General features: G+C 44.4%; 1 protein-coding gene across 6 annotated transcripts; it reads right to left on the bottom strand.

Annotated features, from left to right (window-relative positions):
- Positions 1-1,607: 1,607 nt before the first annotated feature.
- Coq10b (coenzyme Q10B) lies at positions 1,608-20,795 on the bottom strand. 6 transcript variants are annotated; one of them, XM_059278177.1, is made up of 5 exons: positions 20,554-20,795; positions 10,971-11,120; positions 9,300-9,492; positions 7,269-7,370; positions 1,608-2,653 (listed from the first exon to the last, which is right to left on the bottom strand). In XM_059278177.1, the coding sequence occupies exons 1-5, from the start codon at positions 20,661-20,663 to the stop codon at positions 2,486-2,488; spliced, it is 723 nt and encodes a 240-aa protein (XP_059134160.1). In that variant the 5' UTR covers positions 20,664-20,795; the 3' UTR covers positions 1,608-2,485. The 6 variants fall into 6 exon arrangements, with proteins under 6 accessions (XP_059134160.1, XP_059134164.1, XP_059134162.1 ...); XM_059278181.1 differs by lacking the exon at positions 20,554-20,795 and adding an exon at positions 20,389-20,497; XM_059278179.1 differs by lacking the exon at positions 20,554-20,795 and adding an exon at positions 20,051-20,261.
- Positions 20,796-21,703: the final 908 nt, after the last annotated feature.

Consider the following 21,703-nt stretch of genomic DNA (forward strand, 5'->3'; position numbering starts at 1 on the left):
AAACAAGTATGTAGAAGGCAATTTGATAACATGTCTATTTAGCAAAATAGCAGTAGGCTGTAGTATCAGTGGGATGCTCCCCCAGGGCTGGGGTGATGGCTCGAAGGACAAAGTGTGGGCAATACATAAATGAGGATCAGCATTCAGATCTCCAGTAAAAAGTCAGGCGGGAGGGCAGCACCTGTAATCCCATCACTTGAGAGGCAGAGGCAGGTTTCCCAAGGCATCCTGTCTAGCTTGACTAGACAGAATCTGTGAGCTCCAGATTCAGCAAGACTTACAATAGCATGAAGAGCCCTTAGGAGAGACACTCAATGTCAACTGCAGACCACCATATGCACACATGCACCCAACACACTACACACACACACACACACACACACACACACACACACGCGCGCGCGCGCGCGCGCGCGCAGCGCGCGCGCGCAAATCCATAAAAGTAGTAACAACAAAATGAACCCACACAGGTAAAGAGGCTCACATCTATACCTTCAGCATTTGGCAAGATGGACAGGAGCCTCAGTCATAATAACATCTCCTGTGCCACATAGTGAGTTCCAGGCCAGCCTGGGCTAATGACATCCCATCAAAACTAAACCAAATACCAAAACCTAAATCAAATGCAAGGCACACGATTATATGCAGACCACTTTGCTCTGGACATGTGCCAGTAGGAAGACCCTGTTTTCCTTGTTAAAAGCACAACTACAGCCACATGAGTAGATAGTATGAGCTCCTCACAGCTGCACAGCCAGGGCCTGAGAGTACGGGACTCCACAGACTACCTAGCAAACTGCCACAGGACTCAATAAAGTTGAAAGCACCACGACTAGAGGTTTAGGAGGAAGAGGTGACTGGGGTAGAGTGAAACGGGGAGTTGATAAAAGACAGAATGAGTTTAATTCACATTTGTCAGGCTCTATGGAAGGATTTTTGTGGTTTTGGCAGTGCTGAGGATCAAATTGAGAATTATGCATCCCTGAAAGTAATTTTTAAAAAAAGACCTATTATATATAGTGTTTTGGCTGCCTGTAGGCCTGCAGGCCAGAAGAGGGCACCAGACATTACAGATAGGTGCTGGGAATGAACTCGGGACCTCTGGAAGAGCAGCCAGTGCTCTTAACCTCTGAGCCATCTCTTCAGCTCCATGCAAGTATTTTTAAGACATGAATTCTATAGTACTGTATTTCTGTTGCTACAGCTGTCAACCTGACACACATCCGGGAAGAGGGAGTATCAGCTGAAGAACCACTGCCATCTGACTGACTGGCCTCCTGGTTCATCTGTGAGACACTTTCCTGACTCCTACTTAATGTAGGAGGTGTCACCCTGGGGCAGGCGGGTCTTCATCTCTAAGAAAGCTAGCTGAACAGGAGCCAGGGATGATCGAGGAGCAGCGGACCTTCTCAGCCCTGCTTCAGTTCCTGCCTCTCACTCCTGCCCTCGATTCCCTCTGAGATACACACTGTGACCTGTAAGCTAAATAAACACATTCCTCAAGTGCTTTTGCTCACAGTGCTTGCATCAGCAATAGGGACGCAAACTTGGCCATCTGTCAGAAACACATATGGAAACAATACAGAAAAAATTAATCAAAGTCACTATACAAAAATAAACAAATTAACTTTATTAAGTCACGACTTCAGCGCTTACATTGATTTGTTTAAAAAAATATCAGTTTAGAATATTATTGAAAGTGAATATGCACAATAAATAGAAAATGGGGTGTACAGTGCTGGAGGCATGTTAACTAACTTATCTGCTGTCTACAGTGGCAGACAAGACTCTGACAGGCGACCAGCATTTTGAAAGCACAGCTGAAGCACCCAAGGGGAGGTTTCAAATGTCTAGAAAAGTAGCTCGGAGCTCTGGACCTCTCACCAAAAACAAAAACCAAACAAAAACCTACTCAGTGTACCTGGGAAGCACTTCCCAACAACACTGAATTATCTACTATTATATACCCATAAGAACAACTTAAAATACCAAAAGTGCTAAGACTTCATTAGCAGTACTTTAAATCAAAGTTTGAACATTAAATATATGATTACTCAAATATCCTAAGCCATATGGCAGACCCAATAACAATAAGTTACAAATACTCTGCACCTAATAACTTAAACATGATATGGTTAATATAGCACACATTGTATCTCAGCTAACCTTTCATGTAAGGTGATAACTAAAAGACGTGTTACCTTCACTCTGCACTCAAATGAGGGATGCAGTATCCTAGCAACAGTGATGACACCATTATTACAAAGGCAGAACCTGCAAATGTACACATTACTTTGAGTTACACTTGATTGAAGAAGTAATTCTATGTACAAGTGGGTCCACATTCAATCTGCAAATTTTCAATGGAGCGGGCTTAGAATCACAGCAGGCTTAACGAATGCTCTGACTTCTGAATAGGCGGGAGAGGGCTTCCTAAAGTCAACACACTAGTCAAGAGTAGGTGGTGCGGGTTCTTATTTCCCTTTCAGGTATGGTGAATTTCGTGAAGCATTAATTCCCGAGGTATATTTGTTTCTGGACCGTAGAGTTTACACGCTCTTCTTTCAAAGGCAGCCACCATCTGTTTCACTACTTCATCGAAGAACAACGTAGCAAGCTGAGAGTGCAGAAGTGAGCGGAATTCAAAAGAAACCTGCAAGACAATGTTCACAATGATCTACACATATCCAGATGCTGGGCATAGTGACACACGTCTACAATCCGAGCATTCAGGAGGCTGAGGCAGGAGTACTGGAATTTAAAATTTGCCTACTACACACAGCAAGTTTCAGGACAGCCTGAGCTGTAAAAGTAAAGGGCTGAGCCAAGCTAGCCTTGGTGGTGCAGGCCTGTAATGCCAGTTACTCGGGAGATCCAAGTTCAAGGCTCGCCTGGGCTGGAGTGGTGCAAGGCCTCTTTTAAAGGAAGTGTTAAAGCACCTGTCCAACACGCACAAAACCCAGGTCCAACCTCAGCACCACAGGAAAAGGCTATATTTCCACTTCAGAGTTCAGCTATGAACTGGCTTTCTAAGGTGGCACCGTGTGGGTTACCTCTGGGGAGACCTGACACCCACTGGAAGAGGGGGTCATTTTAAAGTAGCCTCACAACAGCTGTCACAATGAGCCTAAGGAAATAAGACCAAGGAACCTTCTTTTTTTTTTTTTTTTTAAAGATTTATTTAATTTATGTCTGTATGAGGGTGTCAGATCCTCTGGGAGTGGAATTACAGACAGCTGTGAGCTGCCATGTGTGTGCTGGGAATTGAACCCGGGTCCTCTGGAAGAGCAGTCAGTGCTCTTAACCTCTGAGCCATCTCTCCAGCCCCCTTTATACAGTTTTTAAAAGGTCCAGTGTAAAGTGCTAAGGGCTCAAATCTAGCTCAGTGGCCTTCAGTTCAGTTCCAGCTGTTATTCTGTTATTTTCCCAGTGGCCTGTTTTACCGTGGCCATATTTTCCAGTCTAACATTGTAACACTGACCCTGAACGCCAACCACAGCGGTGCCTCCGCGTTCGTAACACTGGCCCTGCCAACCACAGCGGTGTCTCAGCGTTGGTGACACTGGCCCTGAAGGCCAACCACAGCGGTGTCTCGGCATTGGTGACACAGACCCTGAAGGCCAACCACAGCGGTGTCTCAGCGTTGGTGACACTGGCCCTGAAGGCCAACCACAGCGGTGTCTCGGCGTGGTCCTCCCAGCATCTTCAATGTATGTTGTCAGAAATAATTCTAGTCTAGAGTTATCCCAGAAACCATACTATGTTTGCCCGTCTCTCTCGTGGAGCGGTATGAGCCAAGGAACCTTCTTTAGGGCAGAGAGTTTCACTGGCTTCTACAGGAATGAAAAATCTTAACTTTTTGCTTTTTTTAGTTTTTCGAGACAGGGTTTCTCTGTGTAGCTTTGGTGCCTGTCTTGGATCTCACTCTGTAGACCAGGCTGGCCTCAAACTCACAGAGATCTGCCTGGCTCTGCCTCCCGAATGCTGCGAATAAAGGCGTGCGCCACCACCGCCCAGCAAAAATTTTAACTTTCACATTTATTGTAGGGAAATTATGCATGGCACACAAATGGAGGTCAGAGGTCACCTTCAGAGTTGAGGTTCTCCTTCCTCTCGTCACTGCATGTACCTTTACCCTCGAGTCACCTTGCCAGCTGCACTATCAGTCTACTTTAGGAGGGCATACGGAGAGGTCAGAGGACAATCTGCTAGAGGAAGTTCTCTCTCCACCATGTAGGTCCTGGCTGGCGATTGAACTCAGGTCTCAGCATCTTGCCAAAACTCTTCTGATGTCTTATTAGCACACTTGGCTTTACACGCAGCCTTCGTCACAAGAGGAAGCAGGAAGTGACTGCTCTGAGAGCGATCATTCCTATGGGAAGTAACGGCAGGAAGTTGATACTTCCTGTGTATGCACATGCATGTCTCCCACAAACCAGGCGGCCAAAGAGTTAGAACTTTAGTAATGCCCTCTGTTGTTCGGGATAGAACTCAAGGCAGTTACTGTAAACAACAGTACTGTAAGGACCCGGTATCCTCTGAATTATGACAGACTTTAACTTGCCTCTATCCGCTGACTGATGCTGGGGTTGAAACCTAGAGCTTCCATGAGCCACGTCCTAAGTCCTAACCTTGTTTCCCTTATCCTAGGACTCAATACTAGGACCTCTCACATACCGGACAAGGTCTCAAATTTTCTACTTTGAGATAGGGTCTCACTAACTTATCTAGGCTAACTTCAAACACACTGAGTGCAGGCATCTAACTCATGACCTTCTTGTCTTAGCCTCCTCAGTAGCTGGGATTACAGGCCTATACCATGTCTGACTCCTAGCTTTTTATCCTTAAATAACTTTTTTTTTTAAAACAAGGGCTCTCTATGTAGCCTTGCCTTTCCTGGAGCTAGCTATATATACCAGACTGGCCTCGAACTCACAGAGATCCGCCTGCCTCAGCCTCCCCAGTGCTGGAATTAAAGGCGTGCACCACCACACCAGGCTAAATAACTTCTTTATAATTAAAAACATAAAATTATATGTGCTGAGATGGCTCAGTGGGTAAAAGCACCTGCTGCCAAGCCAGATGACCTCAGTTTCATCCTTAGGACCTGTGGAATATTCCTTTACACTGTGTGAATAATGTCACTATGATTAGTTTAATAAAAAAGCTGACTGGCCAACAGCTGGACAGATAGAGGTCAGGTGGGACTTGCAGACAAAAAAAGAGTATGAAGAAGTAGTGGAGGAGTCTTGAGAATTGAGAGGAGCCATGGAGAGGATGATGAACTTGTCGTACTGAGAAAAGGTACCAAGACACATGGCAGAGCGTATATAAGAAACATGGGTTAATTTAAACTCTAAGAGCTGGTAACAAGCCTGAGCTATTGGCTGCACATTTATAATTACTAATAAGTCTCAGTGTAGTTATTTGGGAACTGGCTGTTGAGACAGAAAGGTCTACCTACAAGGACCTACATGGTGGAAGGAGACAACTAACTCCCTAAAGTTGTCACACACACAATAAATGAAAATGTAGTAATAAAATAACCTCCTATTTGTAAAAAGAAAAAAAAAAGTAGCAGAAACAACATAAAGGAGTTTCACATGCTCATCACCCAAACTTTTCTATTTGTCTTGTAACAATCTAGCCACAGTACAGTTGTCAAAATCAGAAAACTACCAGCTGCTAGGTAACAAATGTTAAGATCTAAACTGTAGGCTGTTCAAATTGCCAATTGTCCTATAAACATCAAATTTTAGATTGAATCCAGGGCTTTATACATGTGATAATTAGTAATTTTGTTTTTGAGACAGGGTTTAACTGTACAGCTTTAGTTGGCCTTCAATTTGTTATTCTTCTGCCTCAGCCTCAACAGTGCTAGAATTACAGGCATGCCCTGGCTCTCATTTTTTTTTTGTTTTTGTTTTTGTTTTTCGAGACAGGGTTTTTCTGTGTAGCTTTGCGCCTTTCCTGGGACTCACTTGGTAGCCCAGGCTGGCCTCGAACTCACAGAGATCCGCCTGGCTCTGCCTCCCGAGTGCTGGGATTAAAGGCGTGCGCCACCACCGCCCGGCTATTCATTTTTTAATGAAAGTAATTCAAGAGCTGAAAAAAGAATATCATTTACCTAAATTACCACCATTTCTTATGATTTAATGCCTGAATCACAAGCACAGAGAGAACTCATTTCCTATTGGGAAAGCAGTTAGAAACGGCTTAAGTTTCCTACAGAAAAGTGATATGAACAAGACAATTAGGAGTCTCTAGGTTATTTATTTATGTATTTTTATGATATAGGGTCTCACTATGCAGTCTTGGCTGGCCCTGACCTCACAGAGATCATGTGCTTCTGCATCCTCAGTGTTGGGATTAAAGGTATGTGCTACCATACCTGGCAGGGGTTTCTAGATTCTCTTTGGAATTTCATTTCTGCATCTATTATGTAATGTACGGATTTAACTTGGTACTAATTTTAAACCTCTAATGGGCTTAAATGTCTTTAGTACTGAACAGACAGTAAAATGATAAATGTTTTGTTCGGCTGGTTTGTTCTCTAGTGCTTGACGATTATCCACCCAGTCTTCATTTTATAGGTAAATCTGTGAGCTTTTGCTGTTGGCAAAAAGCTCAATGCATATGAGGATCTCAAACACTCAAAGATGTAGGAACATACTGTGTAGTGAATGGTTTTTCCACTGCTGAATCCACACTGCCCTAGTGTTAAAAATACACTAGTTCACTGATTGAGCTATCCTGAAGTCATGATTATCAATTCCTGCATTCAAACAACTATTGGAACTGGGCAGTGGTGGTGCACGCTGTTGATCCCAGCACTCAGGAGGGCAGAGGCAAGTGGATCTCTGTGAGTTTGAGGCCAGCCTGGGCTACAAAGAGAGATCCAAGACAGCTAGAGCACATTGTGAGATTCTGTCTCTAAAAACAAAGCAAAACAACCAAACAAGGGTGTTATCAGCTATGTGTAGCAGTATCTGCTGTAATCCTAGCACTCAGGGGGTTGAGGGATGATAGTGAAGCTGAGGCCAGCCCAAGCTGTGCAGTAGACTGCAGTCCAGCCCAGGCTACAAAGTAAAACACTGCCTCAAAAACTGCATAAACTGGGGCTGGGAAGATGGCTCCATGGCACTTCCCACCAAGCCTGACGATCTGAGTTTGACTGACAGGAGGGCAGAAGAGACTTTTGAAAACTGTTCTCTGACTTCCACGTGCTGTGGTGTATACGAACAAACCAGAACTTCTAACAGACTTACTGAGAAATCCAAGGTACAAGTTCTCGGGTAGCCAGGAAGACCTGGGCTAAAACGCCAAATAGTCTCCAGATGATTGAAAAGTTTCCCATCAGTACAAGATGCCTAGAACAAAAAGGAAAGAGAAAAAGTAAATACCTTTCATATGGGCAAACTCAACCATGACTGGGGCTTACTTCCTTGAAAAGTAATTCTCTTTACCAGGTCGGAGTACAAGAGGTGAAGAGGTCTAGTAGCTTGGAACAAGGAAGTAACTTCTTACCACAGTCAGTCATTTTCTCTTCCTCTAGGATCCCAGACTGTCAGCTCTTCTCTCTTTCATGTGCTCACCTACTGTGCTACTTAGCTCTATTAGATCTCATTCCTTCAGGCTGTGGGAGATGCAACTGCTCATGTGTGTTGACTATAAGTGTCTTCCTCCATCCCTAGCCATCTTTCTGAGACAGGGTCTCTGTGACGTAGAATCACTTTGGAGACAATCTCTAGCATGTCTATAAAGTATTATGGGATTAGGTCCACATGAAGGTCCACCCTCAATGTGGGCAGCATGGTTCCCAGAACTGGTGTCCTGGACTGCATAAAAAGGAGAAAGGAAGCACCACCATGCATTGCTCTGATTCTTGACTGTTGATACAGTGTGGCCAGTGGACCTCAAGCTTCTGCCGCCATGACTTCACCAGCTGCCATGTTTTTTCTACCATGACCAAAGGCTCACGTCAACTGTGAGCCAGAATAAACTCCTCCTCCCTTGAATGGCTTCCTGCCAGGTGTTTAGCCACAGCAACAAGTAAGTGAAACATCCATCACTCTGGCTAGGCTGGCTGACCAATGAGCTTCAGACACCCGCCACCGCCTGCCCTCCAGCACTGAGGTCACAGCCCACACATCACTCCTGGTGCTGGGGATCCAAACTCGGGTCCTTTACCAATTGGGCAATCCCCCAACCCCAGGGAGTGATTTAAAAAAACAAAACAAAAAAACTCATTTCCAATTCTGCTACTTACAGGTACTCCAGAACAAGTTAAATACTACACATTTCTTTCAGGTGTAAAATAACATAGACTTTTTACCATCACTCTGAAATGGTATCTGGTACATATTTCTGGGACAAACTGTTTTGTCTGCCTGCATGTCTGTTCACCACCGAAGTCAGAAGAGGGCATCAGATCCCTTGGAACTGTGGTTACAGCCAGCTGCAAGCCACCATGTGGGTGCTGGGAACTGAACCAGGTCCTCTGAAAGCAGCTAATCACTGAGCCATCTCTCTGCTCCACATTTAGCCTTTTAACTTTCTTTAACCTTTCACTGTCTTACCATGTCTCCTGTAACTTAAAAAAAAAAAAAGTGTGCCTGGGAGTGGTGATGGCAGTGGCGCACGTCTTTAATCCCAGCACTAGGGAGGCAGAGGCAGGTGGATCTCTGTGAGTTCGAGGCTAGCCTGGTCTGAGTTTCAGGACAGCCTAGGCTGTTACAGAGAAAGCCTTTTGGGAGGAAAAAAAAAGTGTGTGTGAGCATTAAAAAACCTGATCTTTTTCTCAGTGGTAAAGTAATACACTAAAAATATTAAATATATTAATTTTTCTTTTCTTTTTTTTTTTTTTAAGACAGGCTCACTTTATAGCCCAGGCTAGCCTCAAATTCATAGTCCACTTGCCTGAGGCACCTCTTTACTGTTAGGATTGCAGGCATGTACTATCATACCCTATTTTTTAAATCATACCCTATTTTTTAATCATAACAAAGATGAAAACATTTCTCACTTCTGTGGCCCAAATGATCTACCTTGCAATTCAGTAGTCTTTAGTAGAAGAAAAACAGAAAAAAACCTTCTCATTTCTAAATTTTACTCAAACTTCTATTTGGAAAGAATAATGCTAATGCTGTATCAATTAACACAATTAGGAAATACAGTAAGTGGCTCTTTCCCCCTCTCCTCTTACTAGATGTATCTTTTAAGCTGTTACATGTCATTTAACTCATTTAGTATAATAACATCTTGGGAATATTCAAAACAAAACAAAAAACCAAACTTACCTTTACTAAATGTGGTTTGACCAAGGTTACAACTGATGTATATCGCTCCAAAACAGGTGGAAACCCAACTTCTAATTGGGTTTTACAATAACCAGATCTCCTAGATATTATGTCTGATTTTTTACACCAAGGAACGAAATGCTTATAATCTTCCATTCCTGATACCACATCATACATTTCTTGCATTGAATATCTTAAAAAGAGAGATAAAGAATATTAGCAACTGATTCTATGAGTTTTAAATAGAATATAATAAACCATTCGTAAGTCATATGGCACACACTGAACCACATGATGGAATGGAGGAGTTCAAACAATACAGAAAGTGAAAGGACTCTAAATACATATGGCAGAGGTCACAATGACCATAGTGACTTGAATACGAATGGTCCCCATAAACTCATATATCTGAATGCCTAGTCATCAAGGAGTGGCATTATCTGAGAAGGATTAAAACAATTAGGAGGTAAGGTGCCTTGTTAGAGTAGGTGTGGCCTTACTGGAGGAAGTGTGTCACTGGGGGTAGGCTTTGAGGTTTCAAAAGCCCATGCTAAGCCCAGGCTCTCTCTCTACCTGCAAATTAGGATATAGCTCTCAATCACTTCTCCAGCACCTGCTGCCATGATGATAATGGACTAATAAACCTCTGAGATTGTAAGCAGCCCCCAAATAAATGGTTTCTCTTTTAAGATTGCCTTGGTCATGGTTCTCTTGACAGTAATAAAACACTAAGAAAATGACCAAATAACAAAAATTAAACTCTTTGATTATATGTAAAAGGCAACCTGACTGAGAACCAGATATTTACTATTCTTACTCATAAAGTCAAGGGAAGCCAGGCGGTGGTGGCGCATGCCTTTAATCCCAGCACTCAGAAGGCAGAGCCAGGATGATCTCTGTGAGTTCGAGGCCAGCCTGGTCTACAGAGTGAGATCCAGGAGAGGCACCAAAACTACACAGAGAAACTCTGTCTTGAAAAACCAAAAAGAAAAAGAAAAAAAAGAAAAGAGAAAAAAAGCAAGGGAAAGATGGCAGCATATGCCTACCATCCTAACACCCCAGAGGCTCTGGTAGGAGGACTGACAAGAGTTCAAGCCCAGCCTGAGCTACATAGCAAGTACCAGGCTAGCCAATGAAACCCTGTCTCAAAACCCAAATAAATAAATAGATCCTGGACACAGCTAAAATATAATCCACCATAAAATTATCATTAATCATAAACCACAAAAAGATATTTTGGGCAGGGTTGGGGTGGTTCATACCTTTATTAATCTCAGCACTCAGAAGGTAGAGGCAGGCAGATCTCTCATTTCAAGGCCAGCTAGGGCTACACAGAGAAACTCTTATCTTGAACTTCACCGCAAAAGCGGGAAGGCATTTTTGGTTACAACAAAATTTGAGCCTCCATATATGTTTTAATTAATCTTTATAATCATGAAATAATAACAAAGATGCAATAAATTATTCCTTTAAATGTCAAGGTTATTTCTATCCTATACAGTTAATATAATATTACAGTCCTTCAACAATATGTATAAATCAGAAGGGTTATAGATAGATTAACCTAGAAAAAAGTTTGATCTACAGGAGGATAATCCAGAGAGAAAGCAGCATGGCACTCCATAGACAAGTATAAGTGTGCTTTTAATAAAATTACAACTATATACAAACCCTATAATTCTTCTCTCCGAATACTCTTTTCGTTTATTTACTAATGGCGCAGTGATTTTGAAGAATGTTCTTGCATAGATCTCTTTAGGCAAAACTGAGGAATGCGGTGGAAGGGTTCTGTTCATCAATATACCACAGGAAGCTAAGTATCTAAAAAACAATTTATAGCATTTAGGATAAAAATTAAACACAAATTATACAGCATTATAAAAAGCAATCATATTTCAGAAGAGTTTGCAATTTTAGAGTAGTGCTGAAAACAGGCATGGATTTTGTAAATGGACGTTTCCTGTCCTGACTGCCCAGTCCCAAATAACCAACTTAGAGGCTGAATATCAATTATAAATGCTTGGCTGATAACTCAGGCTTGTTCCTAGCTAACTCTTACACTTAAATTAACCCATATTTCTATCTGTGCTTTGTCACGTGGTGGTACCTTTATTAGCATAGCATATTCATCCCCTGCTCCCTCTGCATCTGGCTGGTGACTCCTGACTCCAACCTTCTCCTTCCCATCATCCTTAGTTTGGTCACCCTGCCTATACTTCCTGCCTGGCTATGGTCAATCAGCATTCTATTAAACCAATCTGAGTGACAAATCTTTACTGTGTACAAGAGGATTATTCCACAGCAGATTCAGAAAGATAAACTTTTTTAAAAAGATTTATTTATTTATTATGTATACAGTGTTCTCCCTACATGCCAGAAGAGGGCATCAAATTAAATTATAGATGGTTGTGAGCACCATGTGATTGCTGGGAATTGAACTCAGGACTTCTGGAAGAGCAGCCAGTGCTTGTAACCGCTGAGCCATCTCTCCAGTCCCAAGATAAACTTCTAAGTAGCATAAAGAAAACTAAAACAGGCTGTAGAGATGGCTCAATGGAAAAGAGCACTGGCTGCTCTTCCAGAGGATCCAGGTTCAATTCCCAGCATCCACATGGCAGCTCACAACTGTCTGTAACTCCAGTTCTAGGGGATCCAACACACACAGACTTACATGCAAACAAAACACCAGTGTACATGAAATATAAATAAATAAACTAAAAAAAACTAAAACTAAAACAACAGCCAACAGAGTGGTCAGAAGCTTCTGGCACAAACACTATCTCCTCAGGAGCTGGCTTTCAACTGGCAGCTATGTATTACATCATGCCATAGGCTTGCCTGTATACTCTTCATCTATTACTCAGTTCACCTTATTCATCCAAGTGGTTCCCAGTGGGTTTCCCGGAGTTGGCTGGACTCCTGCCCACACCAATGAGACCTAAAAGCAGGTCTGTGTCAGATCTGGACTCTGGCGTGTCAGAACTGTTGCTCCTCTGACTTCCTAATCATTTATTTCAGCGTGCATGTGTTATGGTATGTCCTGTTACAAAGTGAGCCCATGTACAGATGTCAGCTATGCTCCTGTTCGCCTTTTTAAAACTTTTATTTATGCATGAGTGCTCTGTCTGCATGCCAGAAGAGGGCATCAGACCCCATTATAGATGGTTGTGAGCCACCTGCGTGGTTGCTGGGAATTGAACTCAGGACCCCTAGAAGAGTAGTCAATGCTCTTAAATGCTAAAAGCCATGGGGATATGAAGTAGGAACTCAGCTGTATATGGTAAAGCTATACCTGGAATAATCAAGGAATTCTTCCAGAGGAAGGCCAAATCTCAAGTATTTGGTGTTATTCGGCTTTTAATATATCAGCTGTTTTCTGCTATGAATTTCTAAGTGTGGATTTGATCATTCCTTGGGCATACACACCTAAGGTACTTGGATAAAATATAAAGTATATTACAGGTATACCACACAATCCCACAGGCCGAGCAGTCACAGAAAGATCTAATTGAACTTTGAAGGATATGCTAAAGAAACAGAAAGAGGTAACAATGACCTCGAGAAATAGATTGCATAGTGCTTTATTAACCCTGCATTTTCTCAATGCTGATGGGAAAGGGACAACAGCTGCGGAGAGACACTGGACAACTGAAAAACTCCTGAGTAAACCAACTGGTTTACTTCAAAGATGTGCTGACCCCGGAATATAAACCAGGATACAGCCAGGAGGTGATGGCACACGCCTTTAATCCCATCACTCGGGAGGCAGAGGAAGGCAGATCTCTGTGAGTTCGAGGCCAGCCTGGGCTACAGAGTGAGTTCCAGGAAAGGCGCAAAGCTACACAGAGAAACCCTGTCTTGAACCCTCCCTACCCCCCCAAAAAAATAAAAAAGAAACCAGGATACATCCTATGTTGGGGAAGGGGTTTTGCTTTTGTTTCTGCAGGAGAAGAAAAGCTATGGATACCAACAAAGTTAATAAAAATTCGATTCAAACAGGAGAAAGCTCGGTGAGGAGAAGTAATAGTTCATCCACCAATGTGACATCTCTACAAGTTGTAAGAAAAACTCAACAAACAAGGGTCAGGGCAGGGTTCTGTTTTGTCTTTACAGGAAAATAGAAATACTCATCTTCCAGAACTCATAAGGCCTTGGATACCCAGACATCTGCAGCAGAAGGGATGAACCTACTGGTACCAATATACACAGGGTAATATCTCACTGCTTAGCATCTATATCTCTTTAACTCTAGAAAAGTTGTGGTCCCAGTTCAATTATAAATCAAGCTGGCTTTGGAGTTAGAATGTGGTTTTCTTCTTCTCTAAACCCAAGCATGCTGCTAAAAGAAAAAATTAAGAGATTCTGTCTCATATCAGAAGAGCCGCCTGGTGTGGGACAGAAGAAAACCAATAATCTAGGGACCCTTGTCAAGATTCTATTTCTTAAGCCGGGCGGTGGTGGCGCACGCCTTTAATCCCAGCACTCGGGAGGCAGAGGCAGGCATATCTCTGTGAGTTTGAGGCCAGCCTGGTCTACAGAGCGAGATCCAGGAAAGGCGCAAAGCTACACAGAGAAACCCTGTCTCGAAAAAACAAAAAACAAACAAACAAACCAAAAAAAAAAAAAAAAGATTCTATTTCTTTCCATGCTTGTCCTTGATTTTGGAGAATCCTTTCTCTATCCAGAATAAATCCAAACTTTTCATTTTGATATTAATAATGTTCAAGTTTTCCACAATAAAAAATAAGTCTTTCCAATAGCAATCTCTGAAGCTTCCAGAAGATGGGGCCCCACAACGACTCTACCCAGTCCAGAATGATGCCATGGTACCCATGAACATTAATAAATGATCAACTTTGGACTGAAAACTCTCCAGGACAGTTCCAAGATGAGACGGTCCATCATACTACACTTCTAGCCAGAATCTCAGACAACCTTACCCACTGCTCTGAGATTGGCGGCAGAATCTACAGCTATTCCTATTGACACTTAACTATTTGAGCTTTCTTACAGGACCCCACAGAGATACCATTGCCCCCTAAACAGCAGGAAGCAATTCTAAGAAAAAGACACCCCAACGCCCCATCTCCCAAAGGTTTCATTATACTCTGGGTTATGGATAACGGTTATAGGGTTGGGGGTGGAACAATAAAAATTAAGACTCAGTATTCTCCTTAAGAAAAGAAAAACAGCGGGGCGGTGGTAGTGCACGCCTTTAATCCCAGCACTCGGGAGGCAGAGGCAGGTGGATCTCTGTGAGTTCAAGGCCAGCCTGGTCTCCAAAGCAAGTTCCAGGAAAGGTGCAAAGCTACACGGAGAAATCCTGTCTCAAAAAACCAAAAAAGAAAAGAAAAGAAAAACAGGGACTGGATAGGTATAGGATATTAAGGTAGATTATTGTATATACTAGTAAACTAATTCAGTAAAATATCAGCCTTAGATAATTTGCACTGTTATGGATTCTTGTATATTGATACAAATGTAAAATTATATTTGTCATATTTTATGTATGTTCTACCTCTGTTTAGGATATTTTCTATATTGATACACATTTAGGATTGTTGTCATACTGCATATTGCAGTATACATTTCTACCTCTGTTTAAGATATTTTGTATATTGTCACAATTTTGAGATCATTGTCCTTATACAGAACATCTGCTTACAGACAGTTTATCTTGTTAATATGAAGCCTTAGTCCTTAGGTTACTTAGGTAGAGAAGACTTACAGATTTATACTCACTTATGCTTGTCATTTCTATAGTTATGTAGTTAGGTTGGTTGTCCAGATTTACAGATACATAGATCAGATGTTATTAAATGTTTTGATAACTTAGAATTCTGTTGACATAACACGATTGCTCCTGGCAGCACCAATCTGATCCTGAGATAATGCTGGGCTTCTTTTTTTTTTTTTTTTAAAGATTTATTTATTATGTACACAGTGTTCTGCCTGCATGCCAGAAGAGGGCACCAGATCTCATTATAGATGGTTGTGAGCCACCATGTGGTTGCTGGGAATTGAACTCAGGACCTCTGGAAGAGCAGCCAGTGCTCTTAACTTCTGAGCCATCTCTCCAGCCCCATGCTGGGCTTCTAAGACACTCCGTTTGGAAGTTTGTCTTCTTGATGCAAAATGGCCTCCTGGGCAAAGAACTGCCCTTGCCTCAACTGCTGACAGTACAAATGCTGTTCTTTCTGGATGCATGGGACACAAGGAAAAGCAACTACTGAACTCTGCCAAGACAGGGTAAGATGGTCTTTCAAAATTCCTGCTTCTGAAAATGGTCTGTCAGATATTCTAGGCCTGTAGCCAGACTGGATGCCCCAACAGTGCTGAGAAATGCCCAGTCTGCCAGCTGTCTCTCTCTATTCCCGTAAGTTTTCTGAAAGTTGTTTGCATGCTTCTCCCATTTCCTCAGGTATTATTATACTCCTTCTCAGGTCTTTGATGGGGTTGAATAATAACAGTTACAATCTTCTCGTATCTTAGCTAGAACATATTAAGTACTGAATTCAGATTCTTCAGGATAGGACAGCTTTTGGAAATATCTCTGTACATGCCATTTACCTGTGTTCTGGACTTCTCTGGATTTTAGTATGTCTCGTTTGATGTTGTTCTTGTTGGTTGTAGTTCCATTTTGTTTATGTCATTACCCTTTATTTCTCCTAGACAATACTTGATAATCATTCCTATTGTATATAATTTTGTGTTAGGTTAGAACTTTCTTATTTAGACAAAAAGGGGTAGATGGAGTGAGTAGTTGTTCTAGCTATGATCTTGAAGCATCACCCCTTAGTGAGGTAGCAGGTAACTGTTACACCTGCCTATGACCTTGAAGTACATGCCCCTGGGGTGTGGCCACTGGGGACCCTTAAGGCCTGGGATGCAAGTATGCACCTCTCTCTTCACTCCCCTCATTGTTTTGGATGCTGGAGACAGACCGGGCAAAAGAACAGTGTGGGACTGGGCCTCAGCCTTCCAGGACCCTGCAATAATTCCTCTGTTCTGTATAGTGAGTTTTCTTTCTCTAATAGATTCCTTTGCTCTATAATCAGACTCTATGGATTGCTAGCAATATCAGGACCCATTAGGTTGGGGCTATAGCTCAATGATAAAATGTATATACATATGAATACAGAAACATACTCACTCATATGTAGATAAATGGGGTGGGTAGGCATTCCTGGTGGTAGGGAAAGAGCTTATCAATATTCAGAAACTAAGAGACTAATAACAGCCTGGCTCAGCAGTACACGCCTGCAACCCCCACATTTTGGGAAGCAGAGATGGAAGATCAGCAAGAGCTCAAGTACAGCCTACTTGATAGGCATTCTATCACACAGTGAATTCTACACAGTGAATTCCAGGACGCCAGAACCAGATAGGGATACTCTGTCTAACAAACTAACCAGCACCCAGGTGCAGGAGCAGACACTTGTAATTTCAGTCCTAGGGATGATCAGGGACTTAAGGCCATCCAATGCCACACAGAGTTTGAGGTCAGCTGACATGAGATCTGTCTCAAACAAAACAGAACAAACTCAAAAAAGACCAGAGACGTAGCAGTATAACAGGCCAGGAGGACAGTATTAAAAAATACTGCAGGCTGAAGAGATGGCCCAGTGGGTAAAGCTCCTGCCATGTAAACATGAGGACCTCAGTTCTCAAGAATCCACACAGAAGTCAGATGCACACTTAGAAGCCCTGGGGGCTCACACACAGAAAGCGAACACAGACAACAAATGAAGAAGGAGGAAACTATATGGTTGCAGGACACAGAGAAATCAAGCCGGGACTGAGCTGGGAGCTTCCTCTTTACTGATGGCAAACTTTCACAGTGCAGGAAGGTACTATGGCAGGCTGCTATGGATCAAGTCATTAGTAGTATTGCCCAGCTAAGAGCACTGTGAGCTACATTATCAACTTACAGGCAAGATGTGCTCAGTGGTGCAACAATGGCATGACTACTACGTGAGTAATGGGCCGTTCTTCTGGCTGGACTTGAGGCCCACACTACAGAAGAAATCCATGCCTAGTATTGTCAATTCTGGGAGGTCACAGGCCTTAGCATGGAACCTATCACTCTTGTTTTGCTAAATGGACATATTGTCAAACTGTTTTCTAAATACTTCTAGTTATACCTATAACTCACTGCTACATTCAGCCTGTCAGACAAGTTTCCTTTTGCAAGTGGGTGGAAGTGCATACAGAAACTCACAGCCAGTTAAAGTACTAAGAACAAGTGACTACTGAGCATTCAGCCCTAAATGGGCCCTCTACATCACTTGCTCCAAGGCTCAAGGAATATAGCAATAAAATGGGTAGTATACAATCTAAAAACTGAAGGACAAAGAGGGATGCTGCAAAACAATGTCTTCTGGACAGGAGACGGCTGTCACACTCACAAACGCCCCATAGCTATGGTTGCCTGCCACCACCTCCCGAGTGCCGAGATTAAAGGCATGCAACACCATATCCAGCTTCTTTTATATGGGGGTCACAGAAATGTCTCAGCAAGTAAAGGGACTTGTCACCAAGCCTGATGACCTGAGTTCAATCCCAAGGACCCACGGTGGGAAAACTGGCTCCCTAAAGTTGTCCTATGACTTCTCCATGTATACTCATCATACTCTGTGGCACATGTGCACCTACACTAAACACACACAGTAATTAACAAAAAGTTGATAAAGGCACGGCACACACCTTTAATCCCAGCACTCTGGAGGCAGAGGCAGTTGCATCTTTGTGAGTTCAAGGCCAGCCTGGTCTACAGAGTGAGTTCTAGGACAGCCAGGACTACATGGTAAGACCCTGTCTCAAAAAATAAATAAAATTTTAACAATGAGAATTTACAAAAATGACTTAAATATGTACCAAACTAATGTATGCCCCCCCAAAAAGAACAACAACAACAAAAAAAAACTAGTATGCAAAATGACTAGTTATTTATGTTCTCTATGCAGTCCTGGCTAGCCTAGGACTTGCTAGGTAGACCAGGCTGGCCCTGAACTAGCATAGATCCACCTGCCTCTGCCTCCTGTCTCTTTCCTTGTTTGCTTTTGTTTTAGAGACAGAGTCTCACTCTGTGTAGACCAGGTTAGGATTGAGCTCAAAAATCATATGTGTCAATCAGTCTCCTCCGGTGCTGGAATTGTAGTCATGCATCACAAATCTTGATAGCAAGCCTTTTTGAATAACATGCATGTGAAGACTGGTGACTGAGAAGGCCAGAGGTCATGGATCTCCTGGAGCTGGAGTTGAAGGTGCATGTGAGATTCCCAATGTAGTTGCTGGGTGCTGTTTTGAAGATAATAGAGGGGCCAGGTATGATGGTATACCTGCCTTTACTCCCAAGACTCAAGAGGTGAAGGAGGTGGATCTCTGATAGCTTCAGGCCAGCCCAGCCAGAGCTACACCATGAGACCATGTCTCAAAAAAAAAAAAAAAAAAAAAAAAAAGCAGCTCACAGGTAGAACACGCCCAGCATGCACAAGTCCCTGAGCTCCTGCCGGAGGACACATACAAAAAACTACAAGATGCCTGTTCCCAAAGAGAAGTACTGGTGTCAAGCTGAGCAAGAAATTCACACATTGGTTCTCTAAGCCCCTCAAGACACCCTTACACAATCTGATTATACTCCTAAGAAACTGTGTGTAAGTAAAACAATGAAGAGATTTCCTGATCAGTATGCCCGCTTTAGTTACAGTGTCCTGGACACACGTCTATGTTCACGCATGAATAAGGGCTAGAGTATAGAGCTAAGTGACAGAGCTGCTTAACATGTTCACAGCCCCAGGGTGGCTCCAGCACCTGCCATGCACCTGCCCCAAGAGGCTAGGATTGCAACGCGGAGAACCATACAATTAGCTGCTTGAGCAGCAGTTAAACCAACAAATAAATACTGAAACACAATGCAAACACACTTTTTATCACTAATATTCCAAAACTCCTCATCCAAATAACCTATTATAATAAGGGCCAGAACACTAGCTGATGTAACACTTTTATATATTCACAAACCATTTTTGTTGTTGTTTTTCCCTTTTGGGATCCAGTAGCTAAATACATCCCAGGCTGGTCTGGACTTCTTGAGCACAAGCCTCGCTCCACAGGCAGCAAACTGGCATTTAATGAGGAATATAAGCAGTTCTGAAGTATGAGGAGATTATGTCTTGCTTGGAAAGCTATCTGTTGAGGATAAACTATCTGATTTCACCTTAGTTTCAATAAATGTAACTGTGGGGTTCGGAGGTGAAGCATTGCTGATACTTTCTGTTTGTTTTTGAGGCAGGATCTTATCTTACAGCTCTGGCTGGTCTGGAACTAGCTAGGCAGAGCAGGGTGGCCTCAAGCACCAGGCCCCGCCCCTTTGTTGCTATTTTAAAGTCTTCAGTAAAATGAAATGTCCTGGAACTCAGCAAGATTTGTGCTTTCTCCTCCGTATACATACACGATCCATTTCAAATGCTAATTTTGCTTTTGGATCTTGAGACGGGGGCGGGGGGGGGGGGGGCGGGGGTGTGTGTCTCACTTTGTAGCTTAGGCTGGCCTCGAACTCACAGCAATCTTCCTACCTTAGCCTCGCTGACAAGGCTACAGGTGTGAGCCACTACGCCCAGCCGATTTTAATTTTTGGGAATCACTGATCACAGTATTATCCGTAACAGAAAACTGCGTGGTAAACTTAAGAGCACCCTTCAGGCCTCTCTACATCCATCTCCACCCTCAACCCCCTTACATGGACCAACCCGGAAAACGGGAGGCAGGGCCATCTTCAAGGTTACAGGACCTCTAAGTGACAGTGGCGTGGAAACAACGGGTCGGTCCTCTTTGTTGGCTGCGTTTCCTACTGCGAGGGCCGAGCGGCCGGGGTCAATGAACTCCGCGGCCAGCGAGACAGCGTCTGCCAGGCGGTTCACCGCCAGGACACGCACTCCCACGGCCCCGGGAGCCCGCGGCCGTCGGCGCAGTTTAAAACTTCCCCGACCGCCGCGGGCCCCCGCGAGGAGACCGGAAGGGCGGGGGGAGGCGGCGGCGGCCCGGCTGCCACTCAGCTGCTCCCACGGCCGCCTCGTCGCTGACTCACCCCGAAAACACGAGGGGCACGCGGGCGGGCGGGCCGGCCTCTCTGCCGAGCGCCGCGCCCCAGTTCTCCGGGCCCGGCCGGAGCCCCGCGCCCCGTCAAGGGGTCAGCGTCCCCGGCCACTGACCCGCCCCCGCGCCGGCCACCCGGAAAACCTCCGCTCGCTACCTGACGTTGCGCGCAGGCCCCCGCGCCGGGGCTCCCGCCACGGTGGTCGACTTCGAACGGCAGCCCGACACCGCCCTGGCCAGCGCCCTCGGACCGGTCCGAGCTGCCATGGTCGTCTTTCCGAAGCCGGTAGCCGACGCCGGCACCAGGCCCGAGGCACCGCCTTCAGGCCCGCCCGGCGGGAGGGCTCCTGCACCTCCCCAGCCAATCCGCAGGCCCCCTGGGCAACAGGACACGCCCCTTCGACTCGTTTGCCCCCCCCACGCCGCCTCCCCGTGACGCCGTGCTGACGTCAGACTGACGCACACGCCCAGCACCGCCTCCCGCCGGCCAATCAGAGGGCCGCGGGTCTCCAGGACACGCGCCGCTTCCGCCGCGCGCCTGCGCACTTTATGTAATCGTCGTGACGAACTCCTCCGGAGTTCACCCGCCCAGCCCCGGTGTTTGTCTGCTGCTTCTCGGGGTCGTGGCGTCTCGAGGCTGGGCATGCGAGGCCCGCCCGCCCTGCAGGGGGAGGAGAGCTCAGGAGCTGGTTAATTATGTAACTGTCCCCGTCCGTGCGTCCGTCCGTTCCTCCCCGCTCCGCCCCGAGCTGAGCCCGGCACGTTGTCGCGCCTGCTGCTAAGCCTGGCAGACCTTTCTGTGTTAGGACGGTGTGTAACAGTACCTGCTGTGCTGACCCTGAGGGGTTGTTCCCGGTCCATGAGGGCAACGCCGGGTCATGCTGTCCGGAAACAGGGACCAGGCAGATCTAGCTCCCTTTTTCCTACGTGGCCAACATTTGGTTTGGTGTTGGTTTTATGGACTAGGTTTCCCCTCGTTCCATACAAAGCAACAAAATTGATCGCCATATTCGGGAAAGGATGAGGCCCTGACTCTTTCTTTGTTCCCAAGTCCTTGTTTAACTTCTGTAGTCCCTAGCTTCTCGTAAAGGTAGAGTAGTGCTTACTATTTCAACACACCTGGGAAAAAAATGTGTATTTATTTATGAGGGGGCACACTTGCCAAGCGCATGTGTGAAGGTCAGAGTCCATTCTCTTTCCGTACTTAACAGGCTTGCACTTGCACAGCGAGTAGTTTTAACCACGTAGCCTCTTGCTGGTTCTAATACAACTTTTAAAATGTTAATTGTGTTTTATTACTCTGTGTG

The sequence above is a fragment of the Peromyscus eremicus genome, chromosome 13, assembly GCF_949786415.1.
Source record: "Peromyscus eremicus chromosome 13, PerEre_H2_v1, whole genome shotgun sequence".
Lineage (NCBI taxonomy): Eukaryota > Metazoa > Chordata > Mammalia > Rodentia > Cricetidae > Peromyscus > Peromyscus eremicus.

Coding starts and splice junctions, on each gene's coding strand:
- Coq10b (XM_059278177.1), bottom strand. CDS start 20,663: ATGGCAGCTCGGACCGGTCCGAGGGCGCTGGCCAGGGCGGTGTCGGGC. Junction 9,493..10,970: donor TCGGAGAGAAGAATTATAGG/GTTTGTATATAG, acceptor TCTCTTTTTAAG/ATATTCAATGCAAGAAATGT. Junction 7,371..9,299: donor TCAAACCACATTTAGTAAAG/GTAAGTTTGGTT, acceptor TTTTTGTTCTAG/GCATCTTGTACTGATGGGAA.